The 19,101-nt window shown below is 34.8% G+C and overlaps 1 protein-coding gene across 1 annotated transcript in view; it reads right to left on the reverse strand.

Annotated features, from left to right (window-relative positions):
• Window positions 1-19,101, reverse strand: part of CHN1 (chimerin 1) — a 163,717-nt gene that overhangs the window by 104,875 nt on the left and 39,741 nt on the right. Inside the window, exons 2-5 of the mRNA XM_054562313.1 lie at window positions 16,955-16,993; window positions 10,302-10,357; window positions 7,746-7,777; window positions 4,446-4,559 (exon numbers count right to left, since the gene is read on the reverse strand). Of these exons, the coding sequence (XP_054418288.1) occupies window positions 4,446-4,559; window positions 7,746-7,777; window positions 10,302-10,357; window positions 16,955-16,993 (241 nt within the window). The remainder of the gene's footprint in view (window positions 1-4,445; window positions 4,560-7,745; window positions 7,778-10,301; window positions 10,358-16,954; window positions 16,994-19,101) is intronic.

A 19,101-nucleotide genomic window follows, 5' to 3' on the forward strand; every position in this document is an offset into this window, starting at 1 on the left:
ATATTTTCTTCCTTGACCCACTTCGGTACCTGGCAGAATACACGTGCTCAATAAATGCTGCTCTTTTTAATGATGCAGTTACGTGGGAGATTATGTTAATTTCTCAATTTAACAATGAAGACCAAGATTCTTCTTTCTATGAAAGGCCTTGACATATATTAGTGACACACCAGGGATAAATATTTTAAGGAATATATTAGTCAAAAGTACAATGGATTTCACTACACTAAAGTTATTACCATAAGTAGGTTTTCCATGCTACCTGTAAAATATTAAATTATTTTAAGTCATATTGGAAGATATTTTAAATCAAGTTGTGAAAATACTATAGATAAAAGAACATTTTTAAAACAGAATTTATAAATTCTGAACTAAGTTGTACCAGAATTATTTATAAAACTGTGGTGTCTGGCTTCATATAAAGCTTTCTATAGAACTCATACCACATTTTCTTACTATTTACCAAAGCTAAAACCGGATATACTCCTTTATTAAGAAGCTGATCAGGGCTAAAATATTTGATGACTTACACCATGGATTGATCTTCTCTGTCTAACGTGTAAACAACTTTAATGAATACCTAATACGCTGTATAGTGTAACTATATCCATCCCCTGCCTCGCACAAATACCCTCCAACCTTCTTTTTCCTTTTAAAACATGAAAACCAGAATTCATTTAGTCATCCAGACTTCCTCCCAAAGCCTTATCTTCCAGCAGATGCTGACCTCCCCCCTCCCAGATCCAGGGGCCAGTATTGGCTGGACAAGCAATCAGTACATGCATTTCCCTGCAGACTGTTATTGGCCCAGGACTGGAAAAGGGAGATGTCACTGGCTCAAACAACCTGAAGAGAAGGATGCATACTGCATGAAAGAGAACAAGTTCCCTTGTAATCTCTCGCTGGGCATAAACAAGGAAGCACACAACTCTGATTTCCCCTGGCAGCCACCATTCACTACAAGGAAAATCAGCCTTAGACGAGAGCTGACGCTGTGAGTGGCCAGAAATGGAAGGATCACAGCCCTCAGTAACATCGCTGGGATACAGATCATCCATGCTGTTACATTTCTGAATTTCTCATTATGTGAGATATTATCTTAAATAACTTATTATTTAAGCAGACAGAGTTTGCCTATTTTGAGTATCAGATAACAGTTGAAGCTGAAGGCAACTCAATTGATAAGATGACTGATTCTTGAAAGTGCAATGCTAATTACAGACCCTTAAAAGATCTAATTTTACAAACTAAAACTCTGAGAAGTTAAATATACACAATAAGGTCAGGCAACTAGAATCATAATATAATTATTTAAAGGATTACTATATAGCAATGAAAATGAAAAAATTATAGCCATGTTCTACAGTAAGAACATATCTCAGGAACACAATGTTGAGTGGGGAAAAAAAAGATTACATTCTACATGTTCTATTTATTTTAAGTTCAAAACCAGCAAATCAAAATAATGTATTGTATAGGGATACAAACATGTTAAAAATTTATCAGGAAATGCACGGGAATGATAATCAGGACAGGGGCCAGTGTGAGGAGCGGAGGAAGCGGGTGGGAACAGGGGAGGGCCACGCAGTGCACAGGAGACTCCGCGGGCAATGGCTGTTTCTTAAGATACAGGCTGGGCATGTAACAGTTACAGTAGCATGACATTTAATATTTTTTATTTCTTATGTTATTCTGTATATACTTAACATTTAATAAAAGATAATAGAAAACATGCACTAGTTCTGTCACTTTTCACTTGTCACCCCAGATGTAAAACAGTGAATGTAATAATTTTTTCTCCTAGTGAGAAAAACTACATAATGACAAAATATTTTTTAAAGAATTAGCGTCAAAACTATGAAAATCATAAAAATGTTTTCAATTAAACTTCTTGAATTATCTTAGGTCTACACATAACTGATATTTGCCATGTCTCATTAAACTATAGCTAATCCAAATGTTAATCAAAATCAACATACAGGAAACCCCAAAGTCACTTTAAAACATCTCATTCTTCATGAAGTACAACCCGATGCGTGCCTCACATCTTCAATTACTCACTCCAGCCACATGGATGCCTGTCTGCCTGCTTCCTTTCATTAAGCAACAGTCGCTTTTCCTGAACCAAGGGGTCACCATGAGCAAAGGCAGAAAAGCCAGACAAGGCCTGGCCTGGAATTCAGGCTGAGATGGAATATGGTGGTGGATGGAGGTGGTGCTGAAGAGGAGAGTAAAATGTCCGCGCCACGGAATGAGAATCTCTTTTCTGACTGCAAAAAATTGGCGCTGTGACAACACATATACAATACATACTCCCTCAGTAATACCTCCATGATGACGGAGATCACCGGTGGAGGAGGAGGCTTCCACAGCATGGGGTGGGGGCAGGGGGGTGGGTATCAGTGACGTGGGAGGAGTGATCTTTGAAACCCTGTGTCCTGCTCAACACTACCACCTTTCTGATCGCTGCATCAGATTTTAAGATGGATTGACTGGCATTTACAATACTGTGGACAATACATTAAAGGGACAAGGCTGGATACAGGAAGATTTCTTAGACAGTTACTGAGCTAGTCCAGGAAGCAGCTTGCAGTTGAAAAGAAGGGGGAAATTTGAGAAAAACGTAATAAAAGATTGTTAGATTTGGCTGTGAGAGATGAGCAAGAAGAAAAAGTCTCCTTCACTATCAGATAATATAGACATATGCAGCATGAGAAAGAGCGAGGGTGTGGCAATGAGGGGGAGCTTGGGAGGTTCCGGGTGCTGTGGTTCTCCAAGGCCCTACAGTGTTTGCTGGTGCCATTATGGCATGATACGTGTTAGGAGAGGCAATATGGTGTAATGGAAGATATGGAAACTTTGCAATGCGGCAAAACTGAGTTCAAAATGCCAGTTTTGTAACTTACTATGTGATCATGGGGCAGGGGGCGGGGGGTGGGTAAGAAGAGGGCAACAAAGGGGAGGAAGAGAGTGTTATGTAGATTTACCATATGGTTATCACCGTACCTCCTCCTTCTTTATCCACTAGCCTTTACAGCAAGGCTTATTTACCCCAGACACTCAGGTGACCAGACTTTTTGGCAATGTGGTGTTATAGAATCTTAAAATTATAAAATGTTAGGAGTAGAAAGTTGAAGAAACTGACTTTAAGGAGCTTTGTGGTTTGCCCCAAATCAGTCTTCTAGTTCATTCAGTGGCAAAACAAACAGGTATTTAAATTCCAAGCCCAGATTTTTTTTTCCCTATGTCATCATTTAAACCTGAAAAACAGTACCATTAAATCAGTAAAGGGGAGCTAACACTTTATACTTTGCCATAAAAAGCAAGTTCCATGAACTCCTGTAACAAGCTCTGTTCTCCAAGTATGCAATTAATTCAGAATTCAGTGGAAAATAATACTGAATTATATCATTTTGTCAAAAAGATTAATATTAAATATGGTGGGTGGGAATAAGAGCAGTCCCTGCTCTCTCACACAGGCATGAGTGAAGAAGTGAGACATGGGCATATTAGGGTCTTAAGCAATAACAATAACTTCCTCTTCTTTCTTTGTGGCCATGAAAAGAAATGTTATTTCTCTGACCTCTTTCTTAGGAAGTTTCTATTTTTAAGGCTTTTCCACAGAATGGGTGAATTGAGCGTATGAATGAACAAATGAAGGAATGGACAAAGACAATGGATAATTATTCCAAGCCTCTGGAGAAGCAGCAGTGTAGGCTGATAAAGAAGAGCAAAGGCTCTGAAGCCAGGCTGGTTTCAAAAACCAGCTACATGAATTATTAAGTACATGACCTTGGCCAATTTATTCAACCTCTAGTTCCTCTGTTCCCTTATCTGTAAAGTGGAGAAGGTAACAGTATCTACATCCTAGAGCTGTGAAGATTAAATGAGGTTAGAGACCTGACATGAGGTAAGCCCATAGGATAAGGATGCTATTGTATTATTCTTCTGTTATTACTGCAGGGTTAATGGAAATATTTGTTTCTGGGCACAGTACTGTAAGCTGAGAACAGCCAAAACACTAGGCAAAGTTTAGTTGATAGGAAAGAGCCAAGCTCCAATGAAAAGCTGCTTCAGCCAAAAGCCAACTGAAGAAAAATGACATTGGCTTTAGTTTTATGAGTTACAGAGATCTTTTCTTAGTTTCTTTTCTCATTCAAGAAATAGATGGGAGCTGACACAGCAGGACAGATGGGAGAGAACTCAAGATGAAACAGAAAAAAGCAGCTAAAATAAAAATTCTTTAAAAGTTTTTCAATTCTTAATTACCTCAAGCTACCATTCATGAGGAATTTTTTAAGGGCCTCAAAGCCATTAAAATGGTAATTAGGTCCCAAGAAAACAAGAACCAATTCAATTACATGCTGGATGCTTTTAAAATTTAAAGCCCTCTATTAACAGGGTTTTAAATGGAGCACAGTTATAATTACAGGTCCATGACCAACCTTAAAGCCAAAGTGTAGGTTCCTGGCTGGCGCTGGCTCTCCCGAATGAGGTAGCTCCCCTCAGCCACACTCAAGAGCTGGTCTGCTGCTTCTCGGGAGATCATGCCGTGAAACCTAAGAAACAAAGTCAATATAGAAACTGCATGCCTTCCACCTTTTTCAATAAAACAAGATAAAACAAAACCCCCACCTTTTCCTGTTGTTTTCTAGACTGCCATGTAATCAGAGGGGAGCAGTTGAGTTTAACTATGCTTGTGTTTCTCTGGGCCTGGCCCCTGGCCAGCTTCTCTGTGGTGATAAAAACAGCACCAATGTAGCTACCCAAGCCATCTAACAATGACAAAATCAAAACGCACATCTATCCATCCAAAGGAAGACCAACCACTTCTCTTAAGAAAACTACGCCCTTCTTATGTAGCCGTCTGACCATATGTGCATGATATACAGAAATGTGTCCCATTTCTTTTCTTCATATTAATAACATTGCTCCAAAATTTTGGCTCAGAGTCTACATTGGCAATTTTCCAAGATCCTGGGTTGCCCTTAATTGGCATGATTGCCCAATAATGTGCATAATCTGCATCACTGGGTATTCAAACCAAAAGCAAAGAGCTGTAATACTTTCTTTCACTCCTTGCTAAAACCTATTTTTGATTAAAGGAGAAAAAAGGAGGAAGGAGAATAAATACACTCTTTACACAAACATAGTAGATTCATCTATAACACTCAGACCTACAACATTGAAGAAGAAAAATATGTCAGTGGTGGCTGATGATTAATATTAAAAATACAAAACCACCTTACATTTATATGGGGATTTACAATTTACAAAGAACTGACACATACATTATGTCCTTTTAGTAACTCAGAAATAACAGAATGAAGTGATTGCTCTAATGAAACTTTGAAGCTTTTACTGGTAAAACAAAACAAGTCTCTTGAATTTGGAATAATATATTTTAAAGGCCCTGAAATGGCACCTTAAAAATTTAGAAACTTTACTAGAGTATAAGTGGCAACTTTTTGGAGCTTTTCCTCATGGAAGTGGTCTGTCTCAATTTAAGTCTTAAAACAGTTCATAGTAGGTATGTTCAAATCATGATAATTAGAACAGCTAGGTTTAACAACAGTCTGGTATTTCTTCATAAATTCCCAGTCTTTCAGAACCAGGTCCACTCTGACTCTGCAGGAGCAAGAGGATGGTAACCTGTCCCTACAATTAGATTAGCATACTGATATATTATTTTAAGTTTACCTGTCATCAGTTAATAAAGTTAGTAACATTTATCAATAATATCCATCTGTTTAAAAAACTTAATTTAAAGAAGAATGCCATTCAAGAAAACAAATTTTGTAACAAAACTTGACAATGGTATTTTAAAAACCTTAAAACTACTCATAACAGTTGACTCAAAATTTTCAACCCATATAAAGTCGTATGCACTAAAATCTCTCTTAAGGCATTACATTTAACAATACAGCCCTGTGCCACTTAACAACAGGGACACATTCTGAAAAATGCATTGTTAGGTAGTTTTATCATAGAGCACACTTACACAAACCTAGACGGTATAGCCTACTACACATGTAAACTGTATTAGTATTCCACCGTCATATATGCAATCTATCATTGATGAAAACATCATTATGCAGCACATGACTGTATAGTTTAAATGCAACCTAAATGCCAAAAGTAAAGAAATGACTAAATTATAGTACAACAATGAAGAAAACCAGTGCTCTCCTGAACTTGTAAGTGCCTATGTTCTATTCACAAGAGTCTTAAAAACATAAACAAAATTGTAAATAATTTAAAAATATTTGCTACATACGTTATTATCTGATAAGATATTAAGTCATGAAAAGCAAATGATTTTATTTGGGGAATGATGAGTTTATAGGTGACTTTTATTCTTTTCCTCAAATGGCTATATTTCTGTATTTTTAAAAAATAATCAGAAAAATAAGAAATTTAAAAATGATTATAACATTTTTCATAAAATAGAAACACTTCATAAAATTTTTATTTTCATAAAATAAAATAGAAAAATGCTCATTATTAATATAAAATGGAAAAACCAGGCTACAAAAATTTTATCTCAATTTTGCAAAAACAATTAGGAAAACAGAACTTTAGAAGATAATACTTCAAACTATTAATATTAGTCATTTCTGGATAGCATAAATTTACTTTCAGAAAATTTGGGAAATAAAAATATAAATATGGAAAAAAACATCCATACCCCAACTCACATATGTATGTACGTGTGCATATATCTGAATGATTAATATATACAAATACATACAAATATGAGGTCTGTCCAGAAGGTATCCTGCCATGTAATGTGAAAAATAGAGACAGTTATTGAAGAAGATACAAGATACAAGAAACATACTTAGGACAATGATGCTTCAGTCCCCTTCAAAGTAGGCACCTTGGGACCTCACATAGTTCTCCCAATCGTCATCAGCTGATGCATTATATTTTCCTGAATCTCATCAATGGTCTGAAATTTCTTCCCTTTCAAAGGTGATTTTAACTTTGGGAAAAGCCAGAAGTTGCAGGATGCCAAATCTGGGCTATAGGGGGGTTGAATCACCTGGGTGATTTGATGTTTTGCTAAAAACTGCACGGGAGTGATGCATGAGTGGGCACACTGTCATGATGAAGCTGCCAATCACAAACAGCCCATAGCTGCAGCCTTCTGAATCACTGGAATAGTTTCCATGGAGGAATGTTCAAGCTTAACACAAAATCTGATGCAAATTCATTGCTCTACTGCCTCAGTCATTTTGAATGCAATGGTCACACAGTACACATGTTCACTCAACGGCATCTACTGCCCCCACTGACCACTACAGTGAAGTTGTCATTGTTCATGCTTGAACATTCTAGTCCACTCTCCTTGGCTGCCAGGCTATGTCAATGTTGCACACACCATTCTCACTATATTAACAATGGCTGGACTTTTTCGGGATAGACCTCATATACATGTGTATACTCATTATACTTTCCACATATACTTCTAGGACTATTTATTTACTTGTACAGCTTGCATCTTTATTTTAACATTATTGCATACATTCTCCCATGCTATTTTCGTCTCTATACCTGTTATTGTCCTTATTTTCTGTGTTTTTACCAATTAGAATAATTGCATTTGTAATCAGAAAAATAATTTCACTAATCCAAATTTGAATACCTCCTTCGTCTTGCTTTTATTTTTACTAAAGCATCCATTTACCTGTCTCTCTTACATATTCCAATTTTTAAAATGTTTTCTGATAATCCATACTTACTCTCTTCCATAATACTTTGGTCTGTTTTCTACCTATTGGGGAAAAAAAGATACTTGTGAAAATGCAAATGTTCAGAACACTACTCAACATTTTGCATATGTGACAAACTAAAGTATATATTGAGAAAAAGAAAAAAAATCAGAGTCTGGAATCCCAGTTCTATTAGCAGATTAACTGTGCCGCTTAGACTGGTCACCTCACCTCTCAGACCTTATCTATAAAACATTGTTCCTTATCTATAAAACATTTTGTAGGTAAAAACAGTTGGACTACATTATTTTTCATTGCCGGGATTTTATGAATCCGAAAAAAATATTTACATCACTTTATCCCAAAAGTAAAACAAAACATGCAAAAACTTAATGCCACAATTGTGTCAGAACAGACTGACTTTCGTTCCCCTCCTCTCCCTTCCTGTTACTCCACATTCCCCCTTTCGTTAACATGTCAACATAATCTTGCCTTTCTGTTCTCCCATCAGCCCCTCCCTCACCAAAGTTAATCTCCCCTGGCTTTTCATGGCAGGTGTGCTGGCTATATGTAGATAAAGAAAGGCCCAGCAGAAAAGATTCTAAGGAATCTGCACTGGGATAGACTGAAAGAGGGTATTTGCTAGTTCATGTAAGAAACATTTAATGAATGGCAAAACACAATAGGCACTGTCATGCCTGGAAGGGGACACATCATTGGAGTAAGACAACAAATGCCATTATTCTTTTGAAACATATTCTAATGAGGAGAAAGAGACAATAAAGAAGTTTAAAGGAATTTTTAAAAGAAAATAAAAAGTAGTGATGGGTGTTAAAATGAAAATAAGAATGGGTAATATAAAAGGGAAGCTAGTGGATGGTCAGGATAGGTCTCTCTGAGGAGATGACAATTAAACTTGGTCCTGAATGACAAGAAGCCAGGCCTAGCTGCAAAATCATAGGGATGGAATAAGCTTTCCCTAGAAGGTGCCTGGGTGACACCAGAGACTACATTTATTAAATTCAGGCTGTGTGCTAGGTGTTGTAATTACACATGAAGACCATTAATCTTCACAATGAGATACGAATTACACTATTTCTACCTAATAAGATAGTATCATCATTCTCATTTTACTGATGAAGAAACTGAGTATAAGAGAGGTTAGATAACTTGTTCAAGGTTACAAGGTGGTAGAGTCCAACATACCACTGAGATTCTTATTCAAGAATAGCAAAAAGGGCCCAAACTTTGTGTGTGCTTGACACTGACTCATCTGAATTGGTTTAAGCCTGGCAGTTCTCAAAGCAACTCAGTGTCTGTCCTTAGCCTGTATCTCCCTTATCCCGTATACAGAGCCAGATTGCCAAGTCTAGTTATCTCCCCACTGGTCATCAAGGTCTGATATTGTTTTCAGCAAACTTGAGATATTTATTTATGCTGTAGGTAAAAAATTGTGTTTCTATGAAAAACAATGCATTACAGCATGCTCTAGTATTTTATATCATTCCATACCAGCTCATAGAAATCTTCCTTATTCCTTTTGGTATAATACTTCATTCAATCAGTCTCCTATGGACAGACATTTAAGTTTTTTTCCCCAATACTCTATTACAAATAGTTCTACAGCAAAAAACTTGAGCACATGTTATTCCATATTTGGACAGGTAATTTATCAGGGTAAATCCCTATAATTTGGACTGGTAAGATAAATGAGGTATAATTTTGTTAGACATTACAAAATTCTCATAAAATTGTAGTATTTACCCATTCCCAACAGCAATATATGTCTTGTTTCCTCACGGGCTTACCAACTAAATATATTCTAAACTTTTGAACTTTGCCTATCTGAAAGGTGAAAATGGTCTCATCATGTGCAGGGTTCAGCCCAAATAACACCCCTTTTTGATTACAAAATCATAAGCATGTAATTCTGTAACATAACCTAATAAGATAGTATCATCATTCTCATTTTACTATCACACTCAAGCATGCCATATGACATTTCAGGTGCAATGTTCAAATTATAACTACAAATTATTGCACTCATATTATTACATTACCAACCACACTCAAGCAGGCCTTACTTCTGCTGGACCCTACATTTTAATTTACATTTCTCTTATTACTAATGAAACGAACATCTGAACATCTTTTCCTATATATTGCCATATGTTGTATTTTTTTTTGGTGAAGTGTCTATATCTTTGCGTATTTTTACATCATGATTTAGATCTTTTTAAAGGAAAAATTACTCCAATAATACTTCCATGATGCCTTCGAACTTTGTTTTAAAAAGCTGAGAATAAAAAAATGGAAGAAGAATGTATGAACTAACTAAAAAGAAGACTTAATATCACTTAAAACTTTACTGTCACATTCTATACTCTGTTCTCAGACAGTCTTTTAAACAGTGACAGTTATTTCAAGTGAGAAGAATGTTAATAAAAATGCATTCAAGTGACAGTTTTATGATGACAACTAGTGTAAATGGTTAATTTCACAAAAAACTAAGCCACTGAAGAGGGTCCAAGTTTGGGAAACAAATAATTGAGAGACATTTCATTGTGACAGTTTCATTACACCCACCTCATTAGTACAGGTAATTCTTCTAGGATGAGGCGCTTCCTGTTGCAGCTGATATACTGCAAGAAGGTAGAAAGTAAAAGAATATCAGTTTCTCTTATGAAGAACATCTGAATATATTAGGAACTACAAACTGGCTGCTTTTTTATGTTCTCAAGAAAACCGTGGTACAGCCCCATTTTTTATCAACAAAGCAAAGAAAGTAAACCAAATTAAATTAAGCAAAAACCCAGGAGCAAGCATCATTAGAAAACCCAAAATCCACACAAGTGTCATTCTACCTTATAACAAATTGTTACTGGGTACTTGATGCTGTTCCCCAGAATCAAGTAACTGGTCATTTATTGTCCCCAATTCTTTGTGGCAATATTATATAAAACTTCTCCCTGATACAAACTAATAATGATTATATATTTTTAAGTACATTATTAAGTGTCAACCTTGAAGCTAAAATTAGAATTTATGGGCCAGAAGTAACAGATGCACTGTTTTTCTCCCCTATTTATCTTTGAACATCCATTTTCAAAGATAATCTCCCCTAAAAAAAATTTCTGAGCCACAGTTACCGCCACTTATTCAACTAGAGCAAATGAATTTAAAAAAAAAAAGTCAGGTACTGAAATTACTTGCCAAGAAGAGTATAATTTTTAGGGTATTTCAAAATGGGCCAGTAAAAATTATACCAATACCTTAGGCTTTTTAATTTGAAATGAAGAAAGAATAGAATGTGTGGTTATCAGAGAAAGTGTGTTTAAATATGTCTAAATTTATCTCTTAGAGGGAATGTGCTCCCTAATTCAACATAATCATGTATAACTGAATTTAAGTTAATACTGTATTTAAATACATACATATACATTTTGTCACCATAACATCAAACATCCAGACATCTGGTATTGTCAGATAATAAATGACTCAAATTTCAAGTGGATATCATTATATATACTTCACCTATGATCATATTCATTCACATGTAGCACAGGAACATATGTAAATATATACAATTAGACCATATATACACACATGTATAATGAGACTATATATGTACGTGTGTGGATATATATGTGCATATAATATATATACTGAGCACGGACACTTATCACTGTTGTGTATTGCTATGTTAATGCGATATAAGAATGGGAGCCCTTGAAGAGACCACCTAGGGTTTGTCTGAAAACTGGGGCTCTGTATACTGTGTTTCAGTTTTCCTCATTTGTAAAATGGGGATAAAAGCAGTTTCTACTTCATAGATTACTGAAAGAATTAACTAACTTCTTATATATAAAAGACAAAATAGTCTTTGGCACAAAGTAAACAATTATGATCATATGATCAGTTATGATTATATGTAGGTGATGTAGGTGACTGATACTAATATAAAAATTCTTTACAGTAATATTTGATTACCATAATGTATCTTGAGTTCATCACCCCAATGATACCATGGTAACACTATAATTAGAAGGTACTGAAAATATACAGCCCTACTGTTTAAAAATAAAAAAATAAAGTTCTTTCTCATTTAGTAATGTTTGAAATTCTACCGATAGAAATATATTCTTTTGCCTTTTCCTCCTGGTTGCAAAAATCCCTAAAAAGATAGCACATTAAAATATTTTATTGTGGGAGTTAGTTTTTCAAAAATATTCCTGTGAATATATTTTAATGTGTTAAAAAACCCTGAAGGGAGAGTTCTGAGGTGGGGAAGGGAAGAAAGTGGACACTGAAACCAAGTTTGTCTGTGTGTCATCCAGAGACACTTGTAACTCTCCATCCTCCTGAAAGAAGCCAAAACATGATCGGCAAAAAAGGAAGGATTCTTCAGGCCTATTCCTTCATATTGGTAACTATAACTCTAAGATGTGAAAATTCAGCTCACACTTCTGTTACATGATGAATAATTTTCAAAGGAGCAGTTATTTGGATTGGCCAAAAAGTTCGTTCAGTTTCCCCATACGCTCTCTCTAGTAATGTTTAGTTAGTTGTCTTTAACTTCATTCAAAACAACTTTGTTAGATTGTATTATGACAGCTGTCATAACAGAGTACATTTTTTAAAAACTTATCAAAATTGGCGAATTTTTATATAGCCATTTTAATATTGAAGATGGAAGAAGATATGCAACATTTTCAGTATATTATGTTTCATTATTTCAAGAAAGGTAAAAACACAATTGAAATGCAGAAAAAGATCTGTGTAGTGTATATGGAAAAGGAGCTGTGACTGATCAAACATGTCAAAAGTGCTTTGTGAAGTTTCATGCTAGAGATTTCTCACTGGACAATGCTCCATGCCTGGGTAGACCAGCTGAAGTTGACAGCAATCAAATCAAGACAATAACTGAGGACAATCAATGTTATCCCATGCAGGAGATAGCTGACATACTCAAAATATCCAAATCAAGTACTGAAGATCATTTGCACCAGCTTGGTTATGTTAATCATTTTGATGTTTGGGTTCCATATAGGTTAAGCAAAGAAGACCTTCTTGACTGCATTTCCACATGCAATTTTCTATTTAAAACATAATGAAAACGGTCTTTTTTCAAATTGTGACTGGTGATGAAACGTGGATACTTTAGAATAATGTGGAATGCAACAGAACATGGGGGAAGTGAAATGAACCACCAGCAACCACAGGCCAGTCTTCATTCAAAGAAGATGATGATGTGCATATGGTGGAATCGGAAGGGAGTCCTGTATTATGAGCTCCTTCTGGAAAACCAAACGATTAATTCCAACAAGTACCTCTCCCAATTAGACCAACTGAAAGCAGCACTAGAGGAAAAGTGTCTGGAATTAGTAAACAGAAAATGCATAATCTTCCGTCAGGATAACACAAGACCGCATGTTTCTTTGATGACCAGGCTAAAACTGTTATACCCTGGCTGGGAAGCTCGCATTCATCCACCACATTCACTAGACATTGCACCTTTGGATTTCCATTTATTTTGATATTTACAGAACCTCTTAAGGGAAAAAATTTCAATTCCCTGGAAGACTGCAAAAGACACCTGGAACAGTTCTTTGCTCAAAAAGAGAAAATGTTTTGAGGAAATGGAATTACGAAGTTGCCTGAGAGATGACAGAATGTAGTGGGACAAAACGGTGACTATGTTGTTTAATAAACAGTTATTGGTGAAAATGAAAAATTCTTTTATTTTTACTTTAAAACCAAATGCACTTTTTGGCCAACCCAATATCCTTTGTCAAAAAAATGCTTTGGAAAGCACTATCATCTATGGAGGTTCAATTACGACAACTGAATGGTAGTCGAGAAGGGCATTAAAAGTTATTAGACAAAGTAAAACATTGATTTTCATTCAACGAACAAATACTCTAGGATCTAGTTATCATCAGTACTATTCCCCTATTCAGTAAGCAAACATTAAGATAAGTTAGTATGGAAAAAAGGAGTGACCATATTGTCATATGAATATTTCAACCTTTGTTTTTATTAGTTTTAAAGGGTATAGTTCTGTTCATGGAGAGGAGTAATTTTTAGACAAGTGCCTCCTCATTGGCTACCAATGGTTAGTCTACCCTTAAGACCTGTTTTAAATAAATAGTACATGTTATTTATGTGGACACTGTATAACTGAATATAACATGAATTTGGGGAACATATTAAAAGAACCATTTAAAAACTATACACAGTAATAAAGACTAATTAATTCAGGTCCTTCTAAATTTAGAATATTTGGTAGTTTAAATTGGAACTCAGCTGAAATTTAAATAGTATAATCATTAACTGAATTCACCAAAAGTTAATAGCTAAATTATTAAATGAGAAGATACATGATTAAACTACTTAACATTTTTAAATCACCTTAGACCTGTCAATGATTACATACTTATTAATGAATTTCTCATTAAAATGTAAAGATGATATATTTTTAATCAAGTTCCAAGATCACAAGTTGGTATCCTGATGTCAAAATTGACTAATATGTGTTTGGTTTAAATTTCTTTTTAACATTTAACAAAAGCAAAAGAGAATTCCAGCTTCTCTTTTAGAGTTTCAGGTGAACGATCACAATAAAGGGGAGCTAATTATGAGCCACTCCCTGCAGACAGGACACTCATGCTCCGCTTTCTCACTGTCCCCACCTGGCTCGCTGGCCTCATTTATTACATGTTAGGTCCCTCGTTTAATTCAAGCAATAAAGCAATAAAATTGTTTTTATTTAAAGGGAGTCCTCAACTGAACCCAAACTGGAAAGCAGAACAGAGCCATGGGTAAACTAGCTTTTCACAAAGTCACACTGAAAATGTTTCTTACAGATGCTCGCTGTGAAGAGTTATACAGATCCAATCCTGCTAAAGATGTGGGGGGAGAGGGGGACTTAAGTTTCAACTTCTGACAGTAAGATTTAACTGTCCCCTTTAGTTTTACAGATGTAACACAGGTTACAAGTTAACAGTCAGAACATTTTGAATAGTTTTTGTTTTGCCTTTACCTCCTTACATGGACTGACATAACTCATTTTTTAAAAATCTCAATCCATTTAAACTATTACCATTCTGAGCAATATTTTAATTACAAAAATTTAATTCATATCACAGAGAGAATGATGAATGCATTATGGTCAGTCCCAAATACTGTTGTAGAATTTATTGTCACTTACTAACTCTAAACAAGATATATATACAGGTCTGGCCTCAGAATTAAACAAAATGTCATGGCTCAATTATTAAGGGTATTGGGCAAGGCTTACAACCCCAGTTTCTTAAAATTTCAATCTCAATTAATGAAATAAAGATGGGCTTCTCAGTGTTTAAAATATTTCCTATTAAAATGCACAGATGCTTGGACAAATGAGCTTCTTTAGGTACTATTAAATAAATACCAATTGGAGGTCATACACAGTTAGCTGAACATAAATTACAAAATTGTCTCACAGTGGCAAAGACAAAACAAACAAACAAAAAAGCAAATTAAACCTAAAATCATTATTTTTTTTCCCTAGGAACAGAATTTTGACAAACACATTTAACAATCTATATGGTCATCATAAAAATTACTTCAATGTTAAAATGCAATCTTTACATGTTCTCTTATTTAAAATTTGTACATATTCAATTTCTTGGAAGATAATATCATAATTTTATAAGAAAATTCAAATGACCAATTTTTTCAAATGAACTTTTCCACTAGGCTTTAACATAGTTTAATTACAAAATTTCTTTGAAATGGAATGAAGTTTTTTCATCTCATGGTCAGGAGATAAAGTCTATTCTAATAATTTCCTCCTTGTTTCTACTATAAAAATGATGGAGGGGGGAAGCTCAGGCACTGAAGTCACTAAAAGAAACTACAAAACTCAGTAGCAGTATTCTTACAAAAAAAAAGAAATATGTCATTTTTAAAGACAAATGGTAGCTGCGAGAAGACATGAAGATGCAGAAAATACAAATTGCATATACTACATTTAGTAATCAAGTTCTTCAGGGGGAACAAAAGCACCACCATGATTTAATAACAGACTGAGGTGGCATAAATACTCTCACACAGAACATGTGTAAGAGACAAGTTGGAGCAAAGGGAACAAAGATAAATTGAAAAACCAAAACACGCAGAAAAGAGTTAAATAGGTTTCCCGCCAGTGAGATTATGGGACAAAACCTTTAGGAGGTTAAAGAACATTAGTCAGTTTTATACCTTCTTTGAACTACACTCCTCAGAAACAAAAGGCAGATGCCTTTTGTAAAAAGTGGATGGGGGGAAATGCATCTTTGGCAATATTTTCAGAAATTGTTCATATTTTGGTTACTATAATTAACCCAATGTAACAAACTGTTAAAATAAAACTTTCTGTTGTTCTGGGAACATAAAACCACCAAGAATCTGAATTGCTGCTCCTTCGGTAAGCAAATTTCAGAAACATATAAATATCAAAATTTAGAGTAACAACATCTACAAGATGTTAATAATCTATATTTAAAGTACAGGTTTCTTGAGTTGCTTATTCAACTCTATAGACAAGAAAAGTTTACAGTACTGGTTTTGCAATAGTGCATACATGAGTTTTTTTAAAACCTACTTTGATTATATTAACCCTTTTAAAAAATCTGAAATATCTTTTACTTGATGAAATAATATTCTCCAGGAAAAGAAAAAAATTTTGTTATAATGCAAAGATTAAAGAGCAATATAGAATTCATATGCCTCTCTTTTATATTTGGGAAGACAATTTCTAAAAAGAATGACTTTTCTTTTGCCATTTTTTACCCATTCTTTTTATCAAGACAGCCTCCTGATTTAACATCATTAATAGGTTTCTTCTTCACATAAACAATCAGCATCTGAGAATAACCAAATTGCTAGAATTCTTAATTAGCTTCTCCTTGCATTAATTTTATCAGTCATTGTCAACAAGCAGTCTCAGGTTCCATGATGTGGAATTCTGTGCAAGCTCAGAAGGATGAGATTTGAGATGCATTCCAGACATGCAAACCATACACAGACTTGGTATGGAAACTCTCCTATTTCCCCGTAAGTACTTCTTCTATATCATTCCCAAATCCTGTTGTGAATCAATATTTCAATAACAGGTACGGAATGGAATGACTTCATATCTAATGAACCTAATATTGTTATATTGCTTATGAAGCACTATATAACCGTCCCAATTTAAAATTATTTTGTATACTTACAGTAAGATTTCCAAACAGGAGGTCTATATTCATCTGTATCTGAAACAATGAACATTAAAATAACATTAGTGAATATTTACATTTAAATGAGATATTTTAATTGTTATTAATTAAATAAATATATATTTGTTGAGGTCTATTTGTCTTAGGCATTCTGTTAGGCACAAAAGGGCGTTCAAAGGTTTTTTTTGTAGTCTTGGTTCTCACTACCTTGGAGTATAGTTTCAAAGATGTTCAAAGAAAATTATTATATTTTTTAACTACTTATCACATAAAAATATAAAGAATAATTTTACTGCTGGCACTTCTTAGAATTACTGAAGTAATAATGGTCAACAATGTATTTGCTCCTTTGGACTTAATTATATGATTATTTCATGGAAAGATCCTTGAAATCATTAAAATTTTTCTTTTTTTAGTCAAATTGACCAGATGACAATTTTAATCCTCAGAAATGCATTTCTATATTCCCCCATCACATTTGTGGGATTCCAGTATAACTGGTTTTACAGTCAGGAGAGAAGAACAACAAGGTACCAATCTTAATCCTCATACATCTTGGACAATCAAACCCAGGAAATGAGAAATACTTCAATGGAAGATAGTGTACCTAGGGGGCCACAAAGACCATAAGGTGAACGTCTGCTCTTCAAATCCATTTCCCCTTCCTCTGCTTAAGTGCAGATGCAGGAGAGAGTGTGAGGCGGCAGTGGAAAGAGATGGAAATACAAACATATGGGAGAGGGGCCAGTTTGGGCTGGCTTCATCAGTAAAGCATTGCTGACAACTAGCGTTGCTAGTCAAAAGCTCTGCCTACAAGGCCATGTAGCCAAACCAGCAGACACAGTATTTAGGTGTGGGAGGGTGTGGCCAGCCACATCACCTGGCTAGCATCCAACACGAACCAATTAAGAAATATGATGCTAAAAATCTTGGTTCCCAAGAAGGCAAGACAATTCCTGGAGAGTTTATTGAAGAGGCTAAATCTAGTATACATAGCTAAAGTAAAACTGTTCATAGTCTCAAAACATTCAGCCCCCAACTCCCAACCTTTAAATGCAATCTGACACTTCATTTATGATGTGTGATTACATACTACACAAATACTTGGAGTCAGAGGGCTACAGCACAAATACTAATAATGGGCATAAGAACACAAAAGGGAAAGTGTAAGTCATGAAGAAGTTGCTTGGCACCCAGTAGAAATGTTCAAATGTTTCCTTAAAGAACAAACAAAAGATTACATGAATAAATGAATAGGAATAAAGTAATGCAGCAAATGCAGTTGACTCTCATATACAATACAGTTATATTCTATAAGGTCACCTCAAACATTGAATTACTAAATACTGAACCGCTGCTCCTAGGGTAAACATAAGGTTAGGTTCCTGTGTATCTCTGGCCACATTTTCATCAACCTAACAATACGTAACTTTCTTTTATATGCATTTCTGTTTAAAAATACCTTATTTATTAGTATATATGCTCATTCATTAACACTGAACTCACAGCCAACAGCACTGTAACTCATGCCTCAATGAACCTTATCTAACACATGTATTTTCTCCAAAAATTACATCACAGACAGCACTTCTGCCCTGTGATTGGGGGCCATTTTAAGACAGCAAAATCACCAATTAAAAAATCACGAAAATGCAAAAAAATAAATGTGACACTAAATAGACTATGAAGAGGACACTTGTTTACAATGTGAGAGTTAAAACAATGCAGGCAGAGGCCACCTTATTTGACCTCAGCTGGGAATATGCAAGTCATGGAACTCAAATATTTTGCCACTCAGTGACAAATGGGCACATGACCATGAAAATGTCACAAGTATTTGTTTTAGGATTACAAAAAAAAATGCTAGCAAATTTGCAAAAATACAGAATCATCAATAATGACAGTTAACTATATAAAAGAGCAATTATTTAAGAAAACTGCCACCTCAGGTGAACCTGCTTAGTAATGATATAAAATTAGGATGAGATATGACCTTAATGCAGTGATAAATTTAAACATACTTATTTTATTAGAGTGTGTATGTGTTAGGGGGAGTAATTATTTTGAGATTTGTCTTAATAACTTAATTATAATTAAGTCAATTATATATTTTTAACACTACAAATTTTGCCTATGCTCCTTTT

Source organism: Pteronotus mesoamericanus, unplaced genomic scaffold, assembly GCF_021234165.1.
Source record: "Pteronotus mesoamericanus isolate MK-2021 breed Mesoamerican mustached bat unplaced genomic scaffold, CSHL_Meso_final scaffold_651, whole genome shotgun sequence".
Taxonomy (NCBI): Eukaryota; Metazoa; Chordata; class Mammalia; order Chiroptera; family Mormoopidae; genus Pteronotus; species Pteronotus mesoamericanus.